The 20,763-nt window shown below is 47.7% G+C and overlaps 2 protein-coding genes across 10 annotated transcripts; both read right to left on the bottom strand.

Annotated features, from left to right (window-relative positions):
- Window positions 1-1,589: 1,589 nt before the first annotated feature.
- On the bottom strand, window positions 1,590-8,121 carry LOC136492259 (uncharacterized). Its single transcript, XM_066488339.1, has 3 exons — window positions 8,014-8,121; window positions 2,148-2,270; window positions 1,590-2,078 (listed from the first exon to the last, which is right to left on the bottom strand). Exons 1-3 carry the CDS (start codon window positions 8,119-8,121, stop codon window positions 1,590-1,592), a joined length of 720 nt encoding a protein of 239 aa, XP_066344436.1.
- A 5,902-nt stretch (window positions 8,122-14,023) lies between these two features.
- Window positions 14,024-17,599, bottom strand: LOC136493640 (uncharacterized). Of its 9 annotated transcripts, none has more exons than XM_066489740.1 (6): window positions 16,935-17,599; window positions 16,442-16,705; window positions 16,177-16,221; window positions 15,217-15,286; window positions 14,385-14,478; window positions 14,024-14,276 (listed from the first exon to the last, which is right to left on the bottom strand). In XM_066489740.1, the coding sequence occupies exons 2-6, from the start codon at window positions 16,510-16,512 to the stop codon at window positions 14,173-14,175; spliced, it is 384 nt and encodes a 127-aa protein (XP_066345837.1). In that variant the 5' UTR covers window positions 16,513-16,705; window positions 16,935-17,599; the 3' UTR covers window positions 14,024-14,172. The 9 variants fall into 9 exon arrangements, 1 of the variants encoding a protein (XP_066345837.1); XR_010768404.1 differs by lacking the exons at window positions 14,024-14,276; window positions 14,385-14,478 and adding an exon at window positions 14,616-14,930 and having other exon boundaries at window positions 15,217-15,278; window positions 16,442-16,476; window positions 16,595-16,705; XR_010768403.1 differs by having other exon boundaries at window positions 15,217-15,278; window positions 16,177-16,705.
- Between the last annotated feature and the right edge of the window lie 3,164 nt (window positions 17,600-20,763).

The following is a 20,763-nucleotide window of genomic DNA, read 5'->3' as shown; positions in this document are numbered from 1 at the left end:
TAGTCAAACATAAAGAAGTTTGTTCCATCCAAATCCATAATTGCAATCTTTTTGGGACGGAGGTAGTATCTATCAGGAGCTCAGTAATTTACAAGCCAACATCTCATTAAAGTAATCACAAGCTCAAAATTCTATCAGATTTTCTCTAGTATCCTGCAAGAAAGCAGTTATCCAGTAACCAGGAACATATGTACAGGTTTATGGCACCACCTCTAACAAAAAGTGTGTGAGCTCCAGTGATTACTGACTACTCAAAAACTTCTTATTCCTCCCCAGCTATGTAAAGTTCATAGGAACCTTATTTGTAGATAAGGCAAAATATCATTTACTCTCTCTGTTATATGTCATTTTTGCAATGTCCTAATTTAAACTTCTCCAAGTTTGCTCAAGTTTATAGAAAAATGCATGGACATCTATAACATGAAATTAATTTCATTAAATCCACTATGAAATATATCTTTTTTTTGAGAAAGACTACGTCTATGAAATATATCTTGGTAAAGCATTCATTCAATATCCTAGATGTAGGATAAAGCTAGAGGAAACTATAATTTGGAACAGAGGGAGTAGATTTCAAACTCATCCGTAATTCAGCTTGGACAAGAGAATAGCAGAGTTGACACAAGCACCGTTTAGACCCTACACGCTTCTACGTTACAAGAGCAATTCATAACCAACAGAAAATCAGTATGAACATACGGGGCCACGCATCAACTGTTTGTTTAGACCCTGCACGCTTTATGTTGCCAAATCAATTCATAACCAACAGAAAATCAGTATGAACATATGGGGCCAAGCAACAACAACTTGTTGCAACTTGCAAGCCAGCACCAATCTTACCGCCTTGGACGAGGACGAGGACGAGGGCCTGACTGTCTTCCCGCGGGACGAGAAGGTGCAGAGCAGGCCGTGGATGAAACGGCCGCCGGCGGCCCTGGGGATCGGCAGCGCGGCGGCGGCGATGGGGAGGGTGGCCGCGACCCAGGCGACGCACAGGAGGTACTGGAGCGCGGGCCCGCTTCCCGTATCCATTTGAACGCCGCCGCGCAGCGTGATGGCAAGGACTACTGCGCGCGGGGTGGCGGCGCGGCGCGGCGCGGCGGAGGCAGGGACCGGCGCAGGCCGTCGGGCGTTCGGGTTGGTGCTTGGAGTGGGAAGGAGGGAAGCGAATCTGGAGGAAGGCACGCGATTTTGGTGCGTTTGCTTCGCGTGGCGGGGAGGTTTTAGATCGGTTCCTTCTGGAAGCGGGCCGACAACTGATTAGTTGAGTGCCCTAATCTAAGAGGTTAATGTCAGGTTTGAAATTGCCATTCGATGCTTGACCCATCATCCATCACCTGACTTTGGCATTTTTAACTTTTTGCCATCCTTATACGCGTCCATACATATTTGCCATCGCAAACAATAATCCGTCTATGTTTTTATCATTTTTGCTGAGGTAGGCACGCTAGATGAGCACGCCAGCGTGGCAGGGAGTCTGAGAAGGCCTACAAAGCATGCGAAATGACCTATGTACCCCTGTTGCTTCTCTCACTCCAAACGCTGACGCGTGGGCCCCACATGTCAGCTTCGTCTTCAACCTCCCGCCATCACCCGCTCAGCATCGACGGCGGCACGTACAGCGCCATCCCGTCCTCGACGGCGGCCTCGACGGGCACCGCGCAGCTGGCCACGTCCGTCTCCATCATCAGGCGGCGGCCCGCAATGCCGGGGGGGCATGCCAACAGGGACGCCCGCCGGCGACCTCGCCCAGAACATGTACGTGAATAGCGGGCTGGCCTTGGCGGCGGCGCTCGCCTAACGCACGACACCGAGACGATGGCGCAGCTGGCCGCACCGACGCCGCACGGGCACATGGACAGCGCGAACAGGCTACGCTCATCGCCCTCCACGACCACGAGGCGGTGGTGCTGCTGCTGTGGCTCCGACGACGCCGGCGCCGAGACCGGGACGTGGAGCGGGAGTGTGTCCAGGGGCCAGGCGTGGTCGACAGCGAGGTGGTCGCGGAGCCTCGGCGGGGTGGCGGTGAAGGGGCACCCGGGCACCGCGCAGTGGCAGGGCGCGTAGGCGCACGCGTCCTAGTGTGCGGCGGTCGCGTGGTACGCTATGGAGGCGCCGCAACCGTAGGACTTGAACGGGCACGGCACCCTAGCGTTGCCGACGAACATGTCCAGCTCTGGCCCACAGTGCGCGAAGGCGGTGGCGCAGTCGCCCTTGCGGCAGTGGCTCCCGTCAAGGCAGGCGCCGCACAGCAGGTGCCCGCCCTCGCACTGCAGCCAAAAGGACGAAGACAAATCCGTCAATCCGTGGTGCAAAGGAATAAAAAAAGCGCGACCGGGATTGCATTGTTGTAACACCCTAAAAATGACATTCTTTTTAAAATTAGTGTCGGGTACCTTAGAATGGGGTACCCCAAGCAAAACATCAAATGGGTTGCCCAAGTCCCATCTAAAAAATAATGATAAAAGCAAAAAGGTAAGTCGTGGGCCCCTCTCCGTCGCGACCAGGCCCACTGGGTCCTCCTCCTCGCCTCGAGCCCCGAGAAGGAGGTCTCGGCATCCTGGCGAGGCTCCCCAGGGAAGGCCTCGGCAGGGAACGCCATCTCCGCCTCGCCCGAGGCTCTCCACAGAAGGCCTCGGCAGGAGGCGCGTTCTCCGTATCGCGCGAGGCCTCTCGCGCGAAGCCTCGGCAAGGAGCCTGATCTCCGTCTCGCGCGAGGCCCCATTCTCCGTGTCGCTCGAGGCCTGCTCGCCCGCGGTCCGTCGCCCCCCGCCTCGGCCGACCCTCCCGACAGCCGGTCACGTCCCATTAATGCTTTCAACCACTCCCGTGATCTCAGCCGGACAGCGGCTCAACGTCACAGAAAGACCGACGCGACCCGAAGTCGCTTCAGCACCATACCGGCCGGGACAGGGCACGGCGGGGATTACCGGCCACTGTGTCCCAACACTGTGACAACGATCAATGCCTGGGACAGGATATGGTGGGGGTTACTGGCCACTGTGTCCTACCACTGTGTCCACGATCAGCCGCCCGCTCAAGGCCTCGGCGCTGTACACCAAGGCCTCGGCACTATACATCAGGGCCTCGGCAATATTGGGGTCCGCGCCTGCCGAGACCCCCCCACCGCAGTACCAGCCTCGGCCCCGACCAAGTTTCGGCCTCGTGCATAGTCCGTCCCCAGCGGCTTATGGTCGCCGCCACGTCCACTCCGAGGCATTCCTGGGGCTCCCACGACGCACATGATCTGATGGGACGACCACACCACCCCAGTACTCCAAGGATGGGCCACTCCGACGACCACGCCGCCACAGGAACAGGCCACAGGGCTTGGACATGCCGTCCCTGTCGGCACGACGCCGCATAGTAATACATGTACTGCCCTTGTCCCCCCTTCAACTATAAAAGGAGAGGACTTGGGCCACTTAGAGGGGACGCCCCGGATAACCCACACACTCGCACACCTTCCAGCCGCTTGAGAGCAACGTCTCAGACGGCCCCACGACACCCTGCTGAGACCTGGGACAAGTTCCCTCTCTCCCTTAGCTTGTAACCCCCTACTACGAGCACTTCGGTGCAAGGAATATAAGTTCTATCCCTCAGACTAGACGTAGGGCGCCGATTGCCTGAACCAGTATAAACCTTGTGTCTCTTTGCATCACCATCCGGAATCGGGAGCACGCAGAACAAATTCACTAGTCGGTTGAGGACCCCTCGGTCCGAAACACCGACAATTAGTAAATATGATTTATTTATGCAAATATGTGTGCATTAAAATATAGGAAAATAATAAATTTTGTGGAATTAAAATTTAAAAATAAGGTTAGAAACTTTTTGATGCATACATGCTGCTGCATATCTAATTTTGTGACGATTGATCTTGATTCAAATTTCAAATGAATTCAAAACTTATTTAAAAATGCTTTGGAAATCCATGTGGAAAAAGAAAAATGCAAAATTCATTTTCCCCCCTCCCTTCTTCATTTCGGCCCGCAGGCCTAGTTCTTCCCCCAGCCCAACTTGCCTCCCCCTTGTGCCTCGCTCGGCCCAGCGCCTGCCGCCAGCCCAGCCGCGCGCTTCGCTCGGCCCAGCGCCAGCCGCCAGCCGCGTGCCTCGCTCGGCCCAGCAAGCCACGCTAGCCCAGCTTGACGCGCGCAACCGCCGCCGCGTAACCCTCGCGCCCGCAGCCGCTGACCGCCTGGCCCTGCGTGTCAGCGCCATCCCCTTCCTCCGCGCGGCTCGGCAACCGCTCGCGCGAGCGCCCGAGCAACCGCCGCCCACGCTCCTGGCGTCGTGGGAGCACCCCCCGCTCCTCGGCCTTGATTTAAAGGAGCCGAGCCCCCCCCCCCCACGCGCGCTCCCCTACTCTCCCCAATCCATTTTCTCTCTCGCGCTCACGCCAAGGAGGCCACAACCGCTGCACGGAAGAGCTCCGCCGGACACCGTCCTCGCCGTCCGCGAAACACCGTCCCCGAGTCGCGTTCGTCCCCGTTTGAAGTCACGGTGAGCTTCGCCGTGCTTCCCTCCTTCCCCCTGTGCTTTCAATTTGGTATTTCGTGGCCGTTTGGGGCCCTATTCGCGAGCGTCCGCGAGCTTTGGCCGCCGGCCATGGCGTCCGCCGCCTTGGCTCACTCCTCTGGCCGTCGTGATGGCCTGGGCGAGTTCCCCTTCTCCCCAGCTAACTCCCGGTGCCTCTGGTTTTTCGAACTGTGGCCCATAGGCCGTGTTCCGCGCGCTCCGGTGACCTCCATGCCGCCGGCAATGGTGCTCTGCCGCCGGCGTCACTATTCTGGCCGGCCGGTTTTCTTCTCTCTCCCCCGGATCCATTTCTGGCCGCCCATTTCTAATCCAACGGCCGAGAACGTCCGGTACCCCTTCGCGTGGCAGATTTGCAAAAGAGACCCTCGGTTTCAGATGAATAGAACCCGTAGCCCAAAGCGCATTTCCCTGGTTACGCATTCTCGTTTTGAAAGCGTAAAGATCACTGCTTAAGTCTAAAATACGTTTTCAGTATTTACTAGAAATGTCATTTGAACTATTTTGCGTAGAAAATTGATCGTTTTAGCTCCGAATTGATCCATTCAAATCGCGTTAGCTTCAGTAATTCCATAATCTACATGTTAGAACCACTGTTAGTCAAGTTTGGAACTTTTTAATTTCATGGTTAGATTTAATTAAATATATGGCTATAGGAAAACCCGTTTAAATCATAACTTTCGCATTTCAGCTCCGTTTTTCGTGAACTTCGCGTTGACGTGATCGTAGCGAGACGTAGGTTATTTTCACAAACATTTTACCTTATTTTCTATACTGTTGGTGTACTATTCTAATGATAGGAATGTTTGCTTTGCATGAATGCTTTTGGAATGTTGTATGTTGCCGTGTTGGTCGTGTTCAGACGGTGAGGAGAACGTTGGAGATCAAGAATTCTTCGACGACCAGCAGGACCAGCAAAAGTTTGTGAACCAAGGCAAGTATAGCATGGGCCTACCTTGATGTCCTATTTCACTTTAATCAATTACTTCATTTGCATGTGTCTAAATTGATACCCGTAAGGACATCCTAGTGATTGTTTATCATGTTCCTTGTCTCCTATAGGGTCAATTGCATATGGGTAGATTGCTAGTACTCTAACTGAACTTGATCTACATGATGATGAATAATTCTATGGAACTAAGAATTTAACATGATTTATAACAATTGTTCCATAGGGCGAAGGTGCAAATGACCTTTGTTCATGTTGCTCCTAGCCCTCCATAAGGACTTATATATCGGCAAAAGCTGGGACTGATAGTACAACCGGGAGAGTCATATGGCTCTGACTTTAGCTCAGTAATAGAGTCTTTTCTAGCTAGTTAGAGGTTACCTTTTTGGCGTAAATGGGGCTTGCCACGTTGAGTATAGGGCTACCTCTGTTCCTATGAGTATAGCCGCGATGGATATGTGCCATAGGAAAGGGGGCTTCCTATATCTGCCTACCAAGGAAAATCTAGCGGCCCTAACTTGTTAGAGAAACCTATGAAATGGCTTCATATTGTATCCTGCCCGCTCACCTTGGCAGTGACATGGGAGTAATTAACCCGGCCATATGGGAATCACGACTCGCAGTGAATGTGCACCACCTCTGCAGAGGGTAACAAACTGTTATAACAGCCATGCTCACAGTCACGAGCACCCCGGAAAACTCACAGAATAACTGGATACTTGTTGATGATTATTTAAGTCGTTCTACGATGATATATGGTACACTTGACTCTGATATATATTCTTATGGGATTAAATGGGAGCTTAAGCATAATTTAATAATACCTGAGAATAAAAGTTTGACTTACTAAAAATGCTAACTGCAGTAAATCAGAGTCAACCTTTTTGAGCTTCATAACCTCATGTTAGCTTGTTAAGTACGGGATGTACTTATGCTTGTTTATTTTCTTTATTTGGATAAAAATCCCGGATGGGTAACAGATGACAATGGGTATGAGGAATTTCCGAAGGATTTTTAGGCTTGTGGTCAACCAGTTGACCTTCCCTGTGATGGTGTTCCACGAGAGTGTTATCCTTTACTATTCTGATGTGTTGTGTAAGACTACTTAATATTATTATTTGTGATATAAGAGACACCATGATGATACTTTATATGATTTGTCAACTTGTGTGTGTGATTAATTTCTGGGCACACATGAGTATTGTGCATTCAATTTTATCCTTAAAATTGGGTATGACAATTGTTCCCCCTTCCCTCTCTGTGTGGTGATGGTGGGAGGTTTAAGACGAAGCTGACATGTGAGGCCCACACGTCAACGATTAGAGAGAGAAGCAGCAGAGGTACATAGGTCATTTCGCATGCTCTTTAGGCCTTTCCAGGCTCCCTGCCACGCTAGCGTGCCCATCTGACATGCCATTTTAGCAAAAATGATAAAAACGTAGTAGGGTTATTATTTGCGATGACAAATGTGTATGGACACATATAAAGATGGCAAACGGAGGAGTGTCATCCGTAAGGATGGCAAAAAGTTAAAAATCCCCCTGACTTTTCATCACGCACCGAGGAAGTGAAGACTAGAGAGGACATAGGAGCGACGAGAAACAGAGGGGACGGAAGCATGCGGCATCCTGCATCCGCGACGGCGCCGCATCCGTGCCAATGCTAAGAGCAAGGGGAATTACCTGTGTGCCATTAAAAAATCGCAATACCCTGTGTGCCCCTGAAAAAGTTCAGCGGTCTTCAGCGCCACTGCTCCAACTTTTTCGTGCCCTCCTTGCCACTTCCGTCAGTTTGGGCTATAACGTCGTCAACTGCAGGTGTGAAAAGACAAAAATACCCTTAAGTCTAAATATGTTATTAATTTTTTTAGCATCTTAACGACTTCAAATGAAAAAACTCAAAACTAGAAAGTTGTAGATCTTGTCGAGATCTATAATTTTCATATAAAAATATTTTTATTTAATTTCGCAAAAAAAATATATAATTTTTCTAAGATATATTAATCATATCAAATCATATTTTTTTTGCGGAATTAAATGAAAACATTTTTTATATGAAAATTATAGATCTCGACGAGATCTATAATTTTCTAGTTTTGAGTTTTTTTCATTTGAAGTCGTTAAGATGCTAAAAAAATTAATGGCATATTTACACTTAAGGGTATTTTTGTCTTTTTATACCGTAGTTTGACAGCGTTAGAGCTCAAACTGACGGAAGTGGCATGGAGGACACGAAAAAGTTAGAGTAGTGGCGCTCAAGACCGCTGAACTTTTTTAGGGACACACAGGATATTGCGATCTTTTTTAATGGCACACGAAGATTTGTCTGTAAGAGCAACTCCACCACAGCGCCTACCTATGAATGCTAAGGAAAAAAAACACAGCTACAGCAGAGCCCATGTATCCCCTAATTTGGAGTACACACCCAAATCTCTCCCACGGGCCTGATTCCTGTTGGCCTAAAAGGCCAGCCGCCATCCGCGCTGACGCTCCTCCTTCCCTCCCTCCACGTGCGCGCTCTGCTCCTACTCTCCCTCCGGCGGCACCCTCCGACGAGCGTCGCGACAGCGACACCGGCGACGCGGCTTCTTCTCCTCCCTCCCCGACGCGGCCAGATCCGAAGCAGCTCCCTCCCATGTCTGCTGTGGCCCCTGCTCGTGGCCCCCTTCGTCGCGCGGCCCCTGCTAGCTTCTTCTCCGGCTGCGGCTGCTGCTAGCTTCTCCTCCGCTACAGTCGCTTGGGCGTGGGTGTGGTGCTCCGTCGCTGCCGCCACGTGGGCACGGGCGCTGCTCCAGCGCTAGCGTAGCCGCCCGTCTCGCCGCCACCACACGGGCATGCCCGTTCGTCCTGGCCACTGCCGTACGGGCGTGGCCGTCCGCCCCGGCCTCTGCTCGCCCCGCAGCTATGTTTGTTCTCAATGACATATCGGTCCCACGTGTAAGTGTCTGTTTCGATGCTTTTGCGAGCTCTGATTTAGGGGCTTCCGCTAGAGCAATTATAGAGCAGGGGGCCAACAAAAGTAGGGAAGAGCATCCAAATCAGAAGTAGAGGCTCCTGCTGAAGTTGCTCTAATGCCTGAGGGTTGACGACTAATGTAGGAGGGGAACGAGAACGAGACCAGAGATATTGTTGGGCCTGGATCCTTGTTGGATTCACCTTAATACACATACGATGATGTGGGTTAGAGTGAAACTTAATTTAAATTACACTCCAATCAACCTAATACATGTGGATTGACGTCGATCCAACTACATCCAAACAAGCCCTTAGGAACAAGGCCTTAGGAATGGACAAGTGGTTGGCCAGTGTGAGCGTGAGGATCAATTTTTTTCGCGAGTATAAAGAACGAGCCGGATGATGGCTATTGGGCCTCCGTTAGTCTGCTATCCTTGTGTTTGTATTGAGCTTGTTAAGCTCGCGAGAAGCTTACGAGCCAACTCGAGTTAACTCGTTATGCTAACGAGCTGAAACACTAGCTCGGCTCGTTAGAAAACACAACGAGCCAAGCCAAGCTAGCTACGAATCAAGCGAGCTAACGAGTCACGAGTTTCTCGTCCAGCCCTCATTACGGTTCATGGATTAATATGTAGTAGTAAATTAGGAGTTCAATGAAAACACTACGCAATCCGACTGGTGTTTCACTTTCTTTCCTGCACGGCACGTGTGAGAGTGAACAGAAGTGGGTGCAATCTAGACGAATGCAGCTTGATCACGTCGTTTAACCTAGCCTCATCCGAGAATAGGTAGTCATCCAAAAATGTGTGCATAGTTGAGGTTGGATACATGATAATGATGGAGACCACCCTAGCATTGATGTGTCACGGTTGAGTTTAGATACAGACAGATCTTACGAAAAGGAATTTGGATACGGACACATATATGGATGCTAAGGGGGTGTTTGATCCTTGGCTAAAGTTTAGCTCGGATCACATCGAATATTCGGATGCTAATTAAGAGAACTAAACATAAGCTAACTATAAAACTAATTGCAAAAGTCCTGGACTAATTCGCGAGATGGATCTATTAAGTCTAATTAATTTATCGTTAACAAATGTTTACTATAGTACCATATTTGTTAAATAATGAACTAATTAGGCTTAATAGATTTATCTTGCGGATTAACATATATCTGTTGTTAGAGGAGTCAAGGGCCTATTGGGCCTTAGCCCGTTAGGGTTAATTAGTCGCTTACTTAGGAGTCAAGTAAACCTCTCTATATAAGGAGAGGAGATGTATCAATCTAATCAAGCAAGAGATTACAAGGAAATCCCTTCTCTCTTGCCGGCCGTGGGTGAAGCCCCACGGCCGGCCTCCCCCTGCGCCCCTAGCCCTAGCCGCTGCCGCTGCCGTGAACAGTACCCTCGGTACTGTAGCGCCGCGGGTACTGTAACACGTCAGTCGCCGTCGCTCCCCTCGACTCTCTCCACTCAATCCTACCAGCCACATAACATCTGGTGTTAGAGGAGTCAAGGGCCTATTGGGCCTTAGCCCGTTAGGGTTAATTAGTCGCTTGCTTAGGAGTCAAGTAAACCTCTCTATATAAGGAGAGGAGATGTATCAATCTAATCAAGCAAGAGATTAGAAGGAAATCCCTTCTCTCTTGCCGGCCGTGGGCGAAGCCCCGCGGCCGACCTCCCCCTACGCCCTTAGCCCTAGCCGCCGCCACCAGTCGTGAACAGTACTAATGGTACTGTAGCGCCGCGAGTACTGTAGCACGTCAGCCGCCGTCGCTCCCCTCGACTCTCTCCACTCAATCATAGCAGCCACATAACATCTGTTATCAGAGATCTCTGGTTCGATCATGTCCACCCGCTGCCGCCTACGTCTTCGTCGGCGCTGCTGCCTGCCCCCACCACCGCGCCGCCACCTGCGTTCTCCTCCACGTCCGCAATGGTGCCGACGTCATCGCTGCCTATAGGCGCGTCGGCTGCCCCGCGGGTCATCCTCACGACCGAGCAAACGACGGTGCCCATCGTCGATCTCAGCAATGGCATGGCAGAGATGCGGCTGACGATGCAGTCCATCCTCTAGTACCTCCATCCGCTGATGCTGACCTACGCAGCACCACCCTAGCCGTCCCTACCATTTTCCCAGCAGCTGCTGCCGATCTCGTACCCCTACGGGATGCCCACCGATGTCAGCCCATCGTCTTCCACCTCTCCTTCATTGATCCCGTCGTTCACCACCCCCAGCCCCGTACCGCCATAGCAGGACAGCGATGGCGTCTTCTACGGGGGCGTGGATGACATCCAGGCATCGGCGGCGCAGCTGCAAGCGGTGGCGTATTGCCTCCTAGCGCGCTGGTAGGGACGACAACACCCCATCTTCAAGCGGCGGCGGCCAGTCGTCCCTACAGCAGCAGCCTTGCAGCTCACGGAGAGGAAGGCGATTGCGCGGGCAAGTGCCTGCAAGGTGTTTGCGGCGCGTGGCCTCCTAGCGCGCCGGCGGCTGCAGAAGATGCGCTCACCTATGCACGAGGCGACCTTGGCGGTGGTCGACCTCAACATAGGGGAGCGTAACCTAGCATGGTCGGTCGACCTCGCCTGGTCGGACGGCCACCAGCAACCGCGCCGACCTACTGTTGTCTTCAGGCGCAAGCATGGTGTTTTTTTTCATGGGCGGCGAACTCCAACTCTACGGCACCGGCGATATGGGAGCAGCTTCCCTCCTTGTCACCGGCGGGGACGCACTGCCTAGCGCCATCGCATTCCGCCACCGTCCGCCACGAGCACGTCTCCGCTGGTTGCTGTTGCCACTAATTCTAGGTGGCCATACCCGTGCACCCCTCTCGTTCCGATGGTCTCCATGGGATCCAGGTGGCTACACGTGCTGGTCCAGCAAGCGGAGGGTGCCCGCCGTATCTTCAGGAGTCAAAAATAAAGAGTTGTAGTCTTCTTCAGGTCAATAAAATAAGTCGAGATGTAAAAGGCTTGTTCTTAGGTGTTCAGTTTGTGTCTAGTGAAGCCATAGTTAGCATCATTGTTAGGTCGCAGCTCGAGGACGAGCTGCATGTCCAGGTGTGGAGTAGTGTTAGAGGAGTCAAGGGCCTATTGGCCCTTAGCCCGTTAGGGTTAATTAGTCACTTGCTTAGGAGTCAAGTAAACATCTCTATATAAGAAGAGGAGATGTATCAATCTAATCAAGCAAGAGATTAGAAGGAAATCTCTTCTCTCTTGCCGGCCGTGGGCGAAGCCCCGCGGCCGGCCTCCCCCTGCGCCCCTAGCCCTAGCCGCCGCCACCAGCCATGAACAGTACCCGCGGTACTGTAGCGCCGCAGGTACTGTAGCACGGCGGCCGGCGTCGCTCCCCTCGACTCTCTCTCCACTCAATCCTAGCAGCCACGTAACATCTGTGTAATTAGTTTTGTAATTAGTCTATATTTAATACTCTTAATTAGCATTCAAACATCCGATTTCACAGGACTAAATTTTAGCCTAGCAATATTGAAATGGAGCCTAACAGTCTCGCTTGCGGTTCTCTATTTCAAGGAGAGCAAGTGTGGTGGTGGCTAAGTGGTACTGTCAGCAGGCAAGTTAGTAGATGAGCAGCTGGCGCGGTCTCTTGTGTCTGTCATGATTAGGATAATCGCCGGTACAGTGGGATGTTTGGCGCGGCTGATTTCTCATGATCGGCTGTTGTGGAACACTCATCCGTTTTAAATTATAAGTCGTTTTGACTTTTTAATACATCCATTTTACTATGTATCTAGATAAATAATATGTCTATATACATATATAGTAAAATGAATGAACTAGAAAAATCAAAACGATTTATAATCGGGAACGGAAGAAGTACTATTTAAGAGATTGCTAATTAAGGTACATTTAGTTGTAGTTGTACGTCTCAATTCTAATAAAAACGAAATTGACCAGCGAGCCGAGTGTGACACTGCGCTTGCCACCGAAAGAATGGAGATGCTACCGGAACTAGAAGTAACTCAGCATTTACGTATGAACATTTTGTTTGGTGAGGAAAAGGGATCATACTTTGGTGAGGAAAAGGGGATCATACTTTCATAGTGAATGCTAGCAACTGAACCAAAAGTATTCTAAAGAAAAAATACTTAAAAATCCCGTTGCTACTAGGCCGTGCCAATCCCTGACGCCAGGAAAACCCTCGACGTAAGGATGGCAGCGGATTCACCAAAAAAAAAAAATGTTTGTGTCCACGGACACACACACCTAGAGATGCAATGGATACCTGTGATCCGAAACCCGATATGTTTTTATCCCATTAAAATATAAGTGTGGACTGATTTACTTACCCATGGGTATGTTAATAGAAAAAAAAAATCCATACTCATTGAGTTCGTGGATACGGATATGGCTATGGTCATGTTATACCCGAACCTATAAATCCATGATATGTAGCTATAATTGAAACCATCACCTAACCTAATATACTCCAAAAATATGGTCCAACAAGGCAACTTGCACACCTAGTGCCATAAAAGAGAGGTGACATATATATCATTGTTCCAGTATATTTGTTACATATTCATTATTCCATTACTTTTTCATATAGTCATAGTTTAAGCATGCATTATATTTCTTCTCAGGCGTGGGCAACCCTTGGGTACCCGCTACCCGTATAGGTATGGCTACAAAATTGCACCCGCACATGGGTACCATTTTTTCATGGGTGCAAAAAATTCTGATAATTATGAATATGATGAGTGATACCCATTAGGTACAAACCAATTGTTATCCATATACACACAACATTATCAACCACCTATGTGTGTGGCCCGTAGGAGGATGGGGCAGAGAAAGCGTGGGCCGTTGCCGTGACCAGGTGCGCAATGTTAAAAAGGCCTATTTTGGGGGTCTGATCCAACCCGTCATTGATTCTCGCCTGTCAGCCTGGTCGGTGCTCCGTGGCCTCCTAGCTCCAAGCGTATCAGTTCTTGCTGCAGGTAAAGGATTCAATACATATTTTTAGTCTTCTGCAATAACAAGACATAAAAGAGAACTTTTTTGGCAAATGAATCTACAGGAGAGAGAATACTCAAATTTGGGTTATACCTATCCTGACACCTAAAATAGATCTTCCATATGGGTATTCTGTTAGAGGCTATAGGTATTATGTTGGAGACTCATGTTGGGTTTGAGTCTATGATGGGTCTCCTGTTGGAGACAGCGGATGGCAGTCGGACTCGTGAGTGCGGACGTGGGTGCCAAATCACGCATGCGGGTCTCATTTGGTCGAGTCACAAAATGAACGAGGGTCGGGTGCAGGTGCTAAATCGCATGACTCACCTATGTGGTACATGACTAGATGTGCGCTACATATATGACTAACTTTGATTGTTTCAACTTTCCATAATTATTAACACGATCATGATACTATATTACTTGTGATATTAACACACCCAACAAGTGCCTGAAACCCACGAGCGACCGCGGACGCTGGTGCAAAATTGCACCCGCAGCATGTGTTGAGAGTGGTTTAACATTATTCTACAGGTTTTATCGTGGACAAATATTTGTTCCTTTGCACTACTCCTTTTTTTCCCATAAATAGTGTCACTCTCGAGAAGTCAAACATTTTTTTTACTTTAACCAAATATATATAAGGAAACATTAACATATATGGCGACGCTATTTAGAGCCCTACGCTCTAAATATTGTTTAGAGCGCCGGCAACCTCCGCCGCTCGGCTCGTGCATCCCTCCGCAACCGTAATCCATTATGGTACTTTTGGATCTGCAAAATTTTGACCCGCGGCTTTCCTGCATGGTTGCATGCATGGCTCTACTACCGCAAAAATATCTGATGCATGGTGATGAGGTCCTGCAACCGTAAAAACATATCGTCAAGCAGATTTACCTCCTCAGTTAACCGTAAATTAAGGAAGTTAATGATACGTTTCTTTTTAATTATGGAAGCAGATTTCGTTACCGAGTAACGTCACGGCATTAGCATCCGCAGCCTGGATGACGAAAGAGCCGCCGCCTGTGGTGTGGACGAACATAATGAAGGTCGCCACCAGCATCTAAATAGGTGAGAGAGAATTAATAACGAGAGAAAGGGAGAGAGAGAATTACGGAGTAATGAGATGCTAGAAAGGCGGGTGCAGTGTCTTTTTACTCTCACGGTGGCACCATTACTACCATGTACTAGTCATTATCCCGCAGTGTTTCATTCACTTGTTTGTGCATCAGCCCATGTAAAAAGGTTTACAGAGGAACCAAGAGTATGTGCAGAGAGTTTTCAGTACACAACCTAGAGGTGAAGGTATGGAGTAGCACCGTGCAACTTCAAACCTCAGAAGGCAACAATTCAGAATGCCGTAGTAATAAAATATGTGCACAAAATCAAAGATCAATTGAAGGGCAGACTACATCAGCATAACAGTTGGAATGATTTTGAAGCATCGTAGTAACATTGCCATTTCATATGGTCAGAGTCGCAGGACCAGCAGCAAGATAGATCAACTGGCTAAACCTGAATGACAGACCGCAAAGATGTCGATAAGAAAGCAGACGCATATGCATGGTCATGGGACTAAAAGGAGCAATGATCTCCGAAATAGAATAATATAGAGCTGAAGACATCCATACTTACTAGTAGTTAAAAACACAAAGACAGTAGGGATAGCAGTGTTAGCACTCTAGGAGCAGCTGTTTTACTTTTTTGACCAGAGTGTGCATTAACTTATTTATGCAGAGGTTAGTCTTCCATTCACCATCAGGAAAAGAAACTCTAGGTAAGGCCAGAGGTTGAGGCTCACCATTGAGTATAGAAGTAGGAGATCATTGACAGAACCAACTGGCAACGCCATACAATTGCGGCCTACAAAACTAAATAACTTCAGTTATAGGAAAAAACAATTTTCAGGTTTGACATAAGAAAGCAAATTGAACTATTTATAGAGATCTCAGCTGAGGTGCAGGTCGTTGCCTACTGTTCGTTGTAAATGTTAAATGAAATGTTGAGAGTACTTTGTCTTGCTGCCAAAATAGGCAGCAAATATCTAGTAAATGTAGATTGAATATAGTCAGCTCAGCTAGCTTGTTTGGGTTCAATGCAATGGTTGAAACATAGGCTTGAATTTTTTGGTTAAGTAGCATGTAATCCTTAAATCTGAATAAGTAGCACCGATGAAATGACTCAAACTATTGTGCTATGCAAACCCAAAATATGCACCAAGTATTCATGAATAGCTTACTGTTCGTTGTAAATGTTAATTGAAATGTTGAGAGTACTTTGTCTTGCTGCCTAAATAGGCAGCAATTGTTATTATATCTAGTAAATGTAGATTGAAGATAGTCAGGTCAGGTAGCTTGTTTGGGTTCAATGCAATGCTTGAAACATAGGCTTGAATTTTTTGTTTAAGTAGCATGTAATCCTTAAATCTGTATAAGCAGCACCGATGCAATGAGTCAAATTATTGTGCTATGCAAACCCAAAATATGCACCGAGGATTCATGAATAGCCTAGTGCATTGCATTTTGCGACAAATCCTGAAATTACATGCGGCTTTGGTATCTCAATTTGTTTGGATGTAGTACAGGAGTTTAGAGAAGCATGGATTGTAGTGCAACGAACCACAGGACAACTTATATTGTAGGCATGCAAGTTCTGATAATCAGAGAGGACAAGAATTGACCCTATAAGATACATTCCTGCACGTCATTCAGAGATAGTTTACCCATAGTCCGTAAATTTGTAGAGAGGGGACATTATGTACCTGGTTGGGGATGCCTGACTGAGGGCGTGGTCAGGGATGACGTGGCTGCATGGGGGGAAAAACAACTGGGCTTTGTAATTTTAGTCGAAGTTCAGTACGTCCATAAATAAACCAAATGGACAATTGCTAGGTCACATGAGCAATAATATACCAAATGAATTCAAATGGGAACCTTAACTACACAGGCATACAAATTTTTTTTGCAGGAAGTGAATTATGAATCTACACATATGAACGTGAAAGGAAAAAAGGTTCGTAGCCAAACCAATTAGTTGTTGTCCTAGAAGAGAAACAGATGATCTGCACCACCATAGAAACAATTAGAGGCTGAGGCATGGTCTGGGAGGAAATTACAACAGTTTATATTCCACTGGGCTAGTACATCTGAAACTTAAAGAACTGAAGAATGAGACTTAACTATCTCGATGGCGCGAATCAATCCCTCTGAGCACAGGAAAGCTTTTGAATCTCTGACAATGGAGCCCACGGTTGGCGCTGAATCAGATTTGAAATTGTTCCGTAAAGCTTCCTGCATTGCACACAAAGGAGAATCATTTTCTGACATATGAAGCTATGTTACAAAATCGAACTATACATGTGAAACATGAGACCTTCCTTGGAGAATGTTAAATCGATAGAATGAACTGGTGTCATTAGTGGTTCCTTCAGAATTACCATGGGAATGATTATACTATAGTGATACAGGAACCGAGTGAAAATGATTATACTATAGTGATACAGGAACCGAGTGAACATACCAGCACTATGCTGTTGTCATTCTCGGGAAGGAAACTAATATCTGTAGGACCTCATCGCCATATGTCAAGGAACCAAACGGCCTTGTTCTGCAGCAGCGAGAAGAACGGAGCACGACGTTTCGTCTGCAAAAGACTTCGGAAATAGAATGAACGTAAGCAGGGGCAGGGCATGCCGACATCGAGGACGTCCTTACACTGGCGCGTCCGGCGTGGGCGTCGGCGACAGCCGTGAATCCGAGAACGGCGTGGTGGCCCAGCGAGGCCACAGCGAAGCTTGTGTTGGCCGAACGCGGCAGGGGAGAGCGGCGCGACCGTGATGGCGCCGGGCTGCGCCGCTAGGGTTTGGCTGCGCGGCGGCTCCCGTGCTGACGCGGCGCAACGTCGGGCAGCCAGAGCCAGGAAGAGGAAGGGGTGGAGCGCCGTTGCTGGAAGAGGCAGAACGCGTAGGCAAGCCGAGGCGGAGAGGGCGAACCCGCGGCATCGTTGCGGCGGCGTCGTCATTACGGCCAGAGGTGGCGTCGCGAGATTGGGGAGGGGGAGGGGAGCTGGGACCGCGGCTGGCAGCGCGGCTTGGATGGTGGCGGCGCCCGGCGGGGTGGGAACGGCGGAGGCGGGAGGGCCGGAGTAGAAGCGTTGGGAGGGCTAACGTGGCCGAGGCGAGCACTTTTTTTTTGAGACTTTTCCCCGTGTGCCATTATAAAAGATTGTAATCCCCTGTGTGTCCTTGAAAAAATTCAGCGGTCTTCAGTGCCACTACTCCAACTTTTTCATGTCATCCATGCCACTTCCGTCAGTTTGGGCTCTAACGCCGTTAAACTGCAGGTGTGAAAAGACGAAAATGCCCTTAAGTTCAAATATGTTATTAATTATTTTTGAGCATCTTAACGACTTCAAATAAAAAAACTCAAAACTAGAAAGTTGTAGATCTCGTCGAGATCTATAATTTTCATATAATTTTTTTTCATTTAATTTCGCAAAAAAAATGATTTGATATGATTAATATATCTTAGAAAAATCATATTATTTTTTTTGCGAAATTAAATGAAAAAAAAAATTATATGAAAATTATAGATCTCGACGAGATCTACAACTTTCTAGTTTTGAGTTTTTTCATTTGAAGTCGTTAAGATGCTCAAAAAAAATTATTAACATATTTGAACTTAAGGGCATTTTCGTCTTTTCACACCTGCAGTTTAACGGCGTTAGAGCCCAAACTGACGGAAGTGGCATGGATGGCACGAAAAAGTTGGAGTAGTGGCGCTGAAGACCGCTGAATTTTTTCAGGGGCACACAGGGGATTACGATCTTTTATAATGGCACACAGGGAAAAGTCTCACTTTTTTTTTGGGTGTGGGTGTGTGTGGGGCGTGGGGGGGGGGGGGGGGGGGGTGCAGCCGGGACGTTTATCCGCTGGAGGCAAAACGAAGGTTAGAGGAACTGCTGGTGCTGATGGGCTCGGTTGATGCAGACAACGAACGGTGGCTGGGAAACGGACTGGAACAAATCGACGGCAAGGAAATAGGGACGACGTGGGCAGCTGCGCTGAAGTTTTGGTATATATGAATAAGGATCCAGGCCATCTTTAAATATAGGGCCTAAAGTTTTTTTTTCATGTTCTATTGGATGTCATATAGGGTATTCGGATACTAATAAAAAAAATTATAGAATCATTAAGTAATATGCGAGACAAATTTATTAAGCCTAATTAATTTATCATTAGCATATGTGTTGCTGTAGCACCATATTGTAAAATAATAGAGTAATTAGACTTAAATGATTCGTTTCGTAAACTGTATAATTGGTTATTTTTTTACTCTATATTTAATACCTAGGCACGCATGCCAATGTTCGATGGAATAGGAAGTAAAATTTAGTAGGAGATATTAAACAAGCCTCTGCGTCCGTGATTCGGACCAATTACTACCGTACATGGGATTGCCGATTCCTCTTGTGGGGTCGGGTATATATGCAGCCAGTTCGCTTGTTTATTTCAGTCAGTCCAAACCAGTCAGCCAATAGTATTTTTCTCTCACAACAAATCAGCACCAGACAGCTAAAATCAGTTCAGAAACCAACCAACGAACAGGTAATGGTTAGAGTGATTGAGGATTAATGCTCGCCGGAGTCGGACGGCGCTCCGCCAGCGCTCTAAATAATTACTATATTATTAGATAAATCATTTAATATATTTTATAATAAAATTATTTATACATATAAATATTATTAATAACCAACACGAATCTTTTTTTCTGTGCTCACCAACACAATACGAATCTTTATAGCGACACTTACCGAGGAGTGCACCTGACTCGTCATCCCTGGGGCGCCCGCGCGCGCGCGTTGGCGGTGCACGGGTCGTGTTCGCGATAAGACAGGGCCGCCAAGCTGGCCCCACCCAGCGATATTTGCCTCCACAACTAAGAGCAAGGTTAATAATACAGCCGGTTTGTTGACTGTAAGATTTTTTACAGCTTTTTCTTAGCCTACTCATATAGTAGTTGGCTTTTTACAGTGCCCACTTATCTTTCTTACAAACTTTCTTGATTCTTGTGTCCAAGCCAGCTGTAAGCTTACAACCCGTTTTTCCTCTCTCTCCTCCTCTCTCTCCTCCACCTCAGCATTTAGTCAACTTATAGCCTGCTATTATACTTGCTCTAATGAATCAGGTTGGCGTCCGACCGGCGTCCGACGCGGTAATCCGGGGTCCAAAATTTTGAATCGGGCGGCCAACGAAATTTGACGGCGCGACGACCGGGGGTGACGAACACGGCCACGCTCTGGACGTGATTGATTCGCCGCCACGGCCCACAGACGGCCGAAACGGACGGCTCGCCGATGAAAACACGTCAGGGGGTGTTTAGATCGCGAAATAAAAATTTTTCAATGTCACGTTAGATGTTTCAAAGATATTGGAAGAGGTTTTCGGATACTAATAAAAAAAACTAATTACATAACTCGCTTAGAAACTACGAGACGAATTTATTAAGTCTAATTAATCTATCATTAGCGCATGTCAGTTAACGTATCACTTATGGCTAATCACGGACTAATTAGTCTTAAAATATTCGTCTTGCGATTTTCACCAAACTATGCAATTAATTTTTTTCTCTATATTTAATACTCCATGCATATACCGCAAGATTCAATGTGATAGTTTGTAGTAAAAATTTTTTAAACTAAACCAGGCCTAATATCGGAGAAGGTGCGGATCAGAAAAACCAGCAAGTTCTTGCAGCGACCTCAAACCGAGTCATGGCTTCATCCATTTCTGCCGCTGTGATCCCAATGCAGCTACGGACGGTGCCCAGACACCGTGGGTCTGTAGCCACGGCCACCACGATTCCTTCGCTAAAAGACGGTCCACAGTTCTACGTGGAAGAAGAGCAGTGGAGCACGAAACAATTGTGTACTGCATCGTATTTTTTGAACCGAACCCCATCAGGCTCGTTTAGATTGCGAAAAAAAGTGAATCTGATGAATAGTACTATTTTCGTTTTATTTGATAAATATAGTCCAATCGTGGATCAATTAGGCTCAAAAGATTCATCTCGTGATTTTCAACTAAACTATGTAATTAGTTATTTTTTTTACCTACATTTAATACTCCGTACAAACGGTTAAAAATTGATGTGACGAAGAGAGAATGAAAACAAGGCGCCAATTCGCGTTAGAGGATGATAAAACGCAACCCCAAATGAAAAGGGAAGCAGACTAGGGGCGAAAATGGTACAAATACTGTATTTAAGACCGAATTCGTTTAGAAGGATTTAGTGCAGATATTCCACGTCCGACACCGTACCGAATACTCAAATTACATGATATCCTATCC

This window comes from Miscanthus floridulus, chromosome 11 (assembly GCF_019320115.1).
Source record: "Miscanthus floridulus cultivar M001 chromosome 11, ASM1932011v1, whole genome shotgun sequence".
Taxonomy (NCBI): domain Eukaryota; kingdom Viridiplantae; phylum Streptophyta; class Magnoliopsida; order Poales; family Poaceae; genus Miscanthus; species Miscanthus floridulus.
This window is presented reverse-complemented; position numbering and strand designations above follow the sequence as displayed.

Excerpts from the sequence above, each read along its gene's own strand:
- LOC136493640 (XM_066489740.1), bottom strand. The coding sequence starts at position 16,512 with ATGCCTCAGCCTCTAATTGTTTCTATGGTGGTGCAGATCATCTGTTTC. Across the intron at positions 15,287-16,176 it reads AGTCAGGCATCCCCAACCAG|TTTTGTAGGCCGCAATTGTA; the intron begins GTACATAATGTC and ends GAAGTTATTTAG. Across the intron at positions 14,479-15,216 it reads TCCTACTTCTATACTCAATG|ATGCTGGTGGCGACCTTCAT; the intron begins GTGAGCCTCAAC and ends TCACCTATTTAG.
- LOC136492259 (XM_066488339.1), bottom strand. The coding sequence starts at position 8,121 with ATGGGAGGGAGCTGCTTCGGATCTGGCCGCGTCGGGGAGGGAGGAGAA. Across the intron at positions 2,271-8,013 it reads AGGGTGCCGCCGGAGGGAGA|TGCGAGGGCGGGCACCTGCT; the intron begins GTAGGAGCAGAG and ends TTTTGGCTGCAG. Across the intron at positions 2,079-2,147 it reads TGTTCGTCGGCAACGCTAGG|GACGCGTGCGCCTACGCGCC; the intron begins GTGCCGTGCCCG and ends GCCGCACACTAG.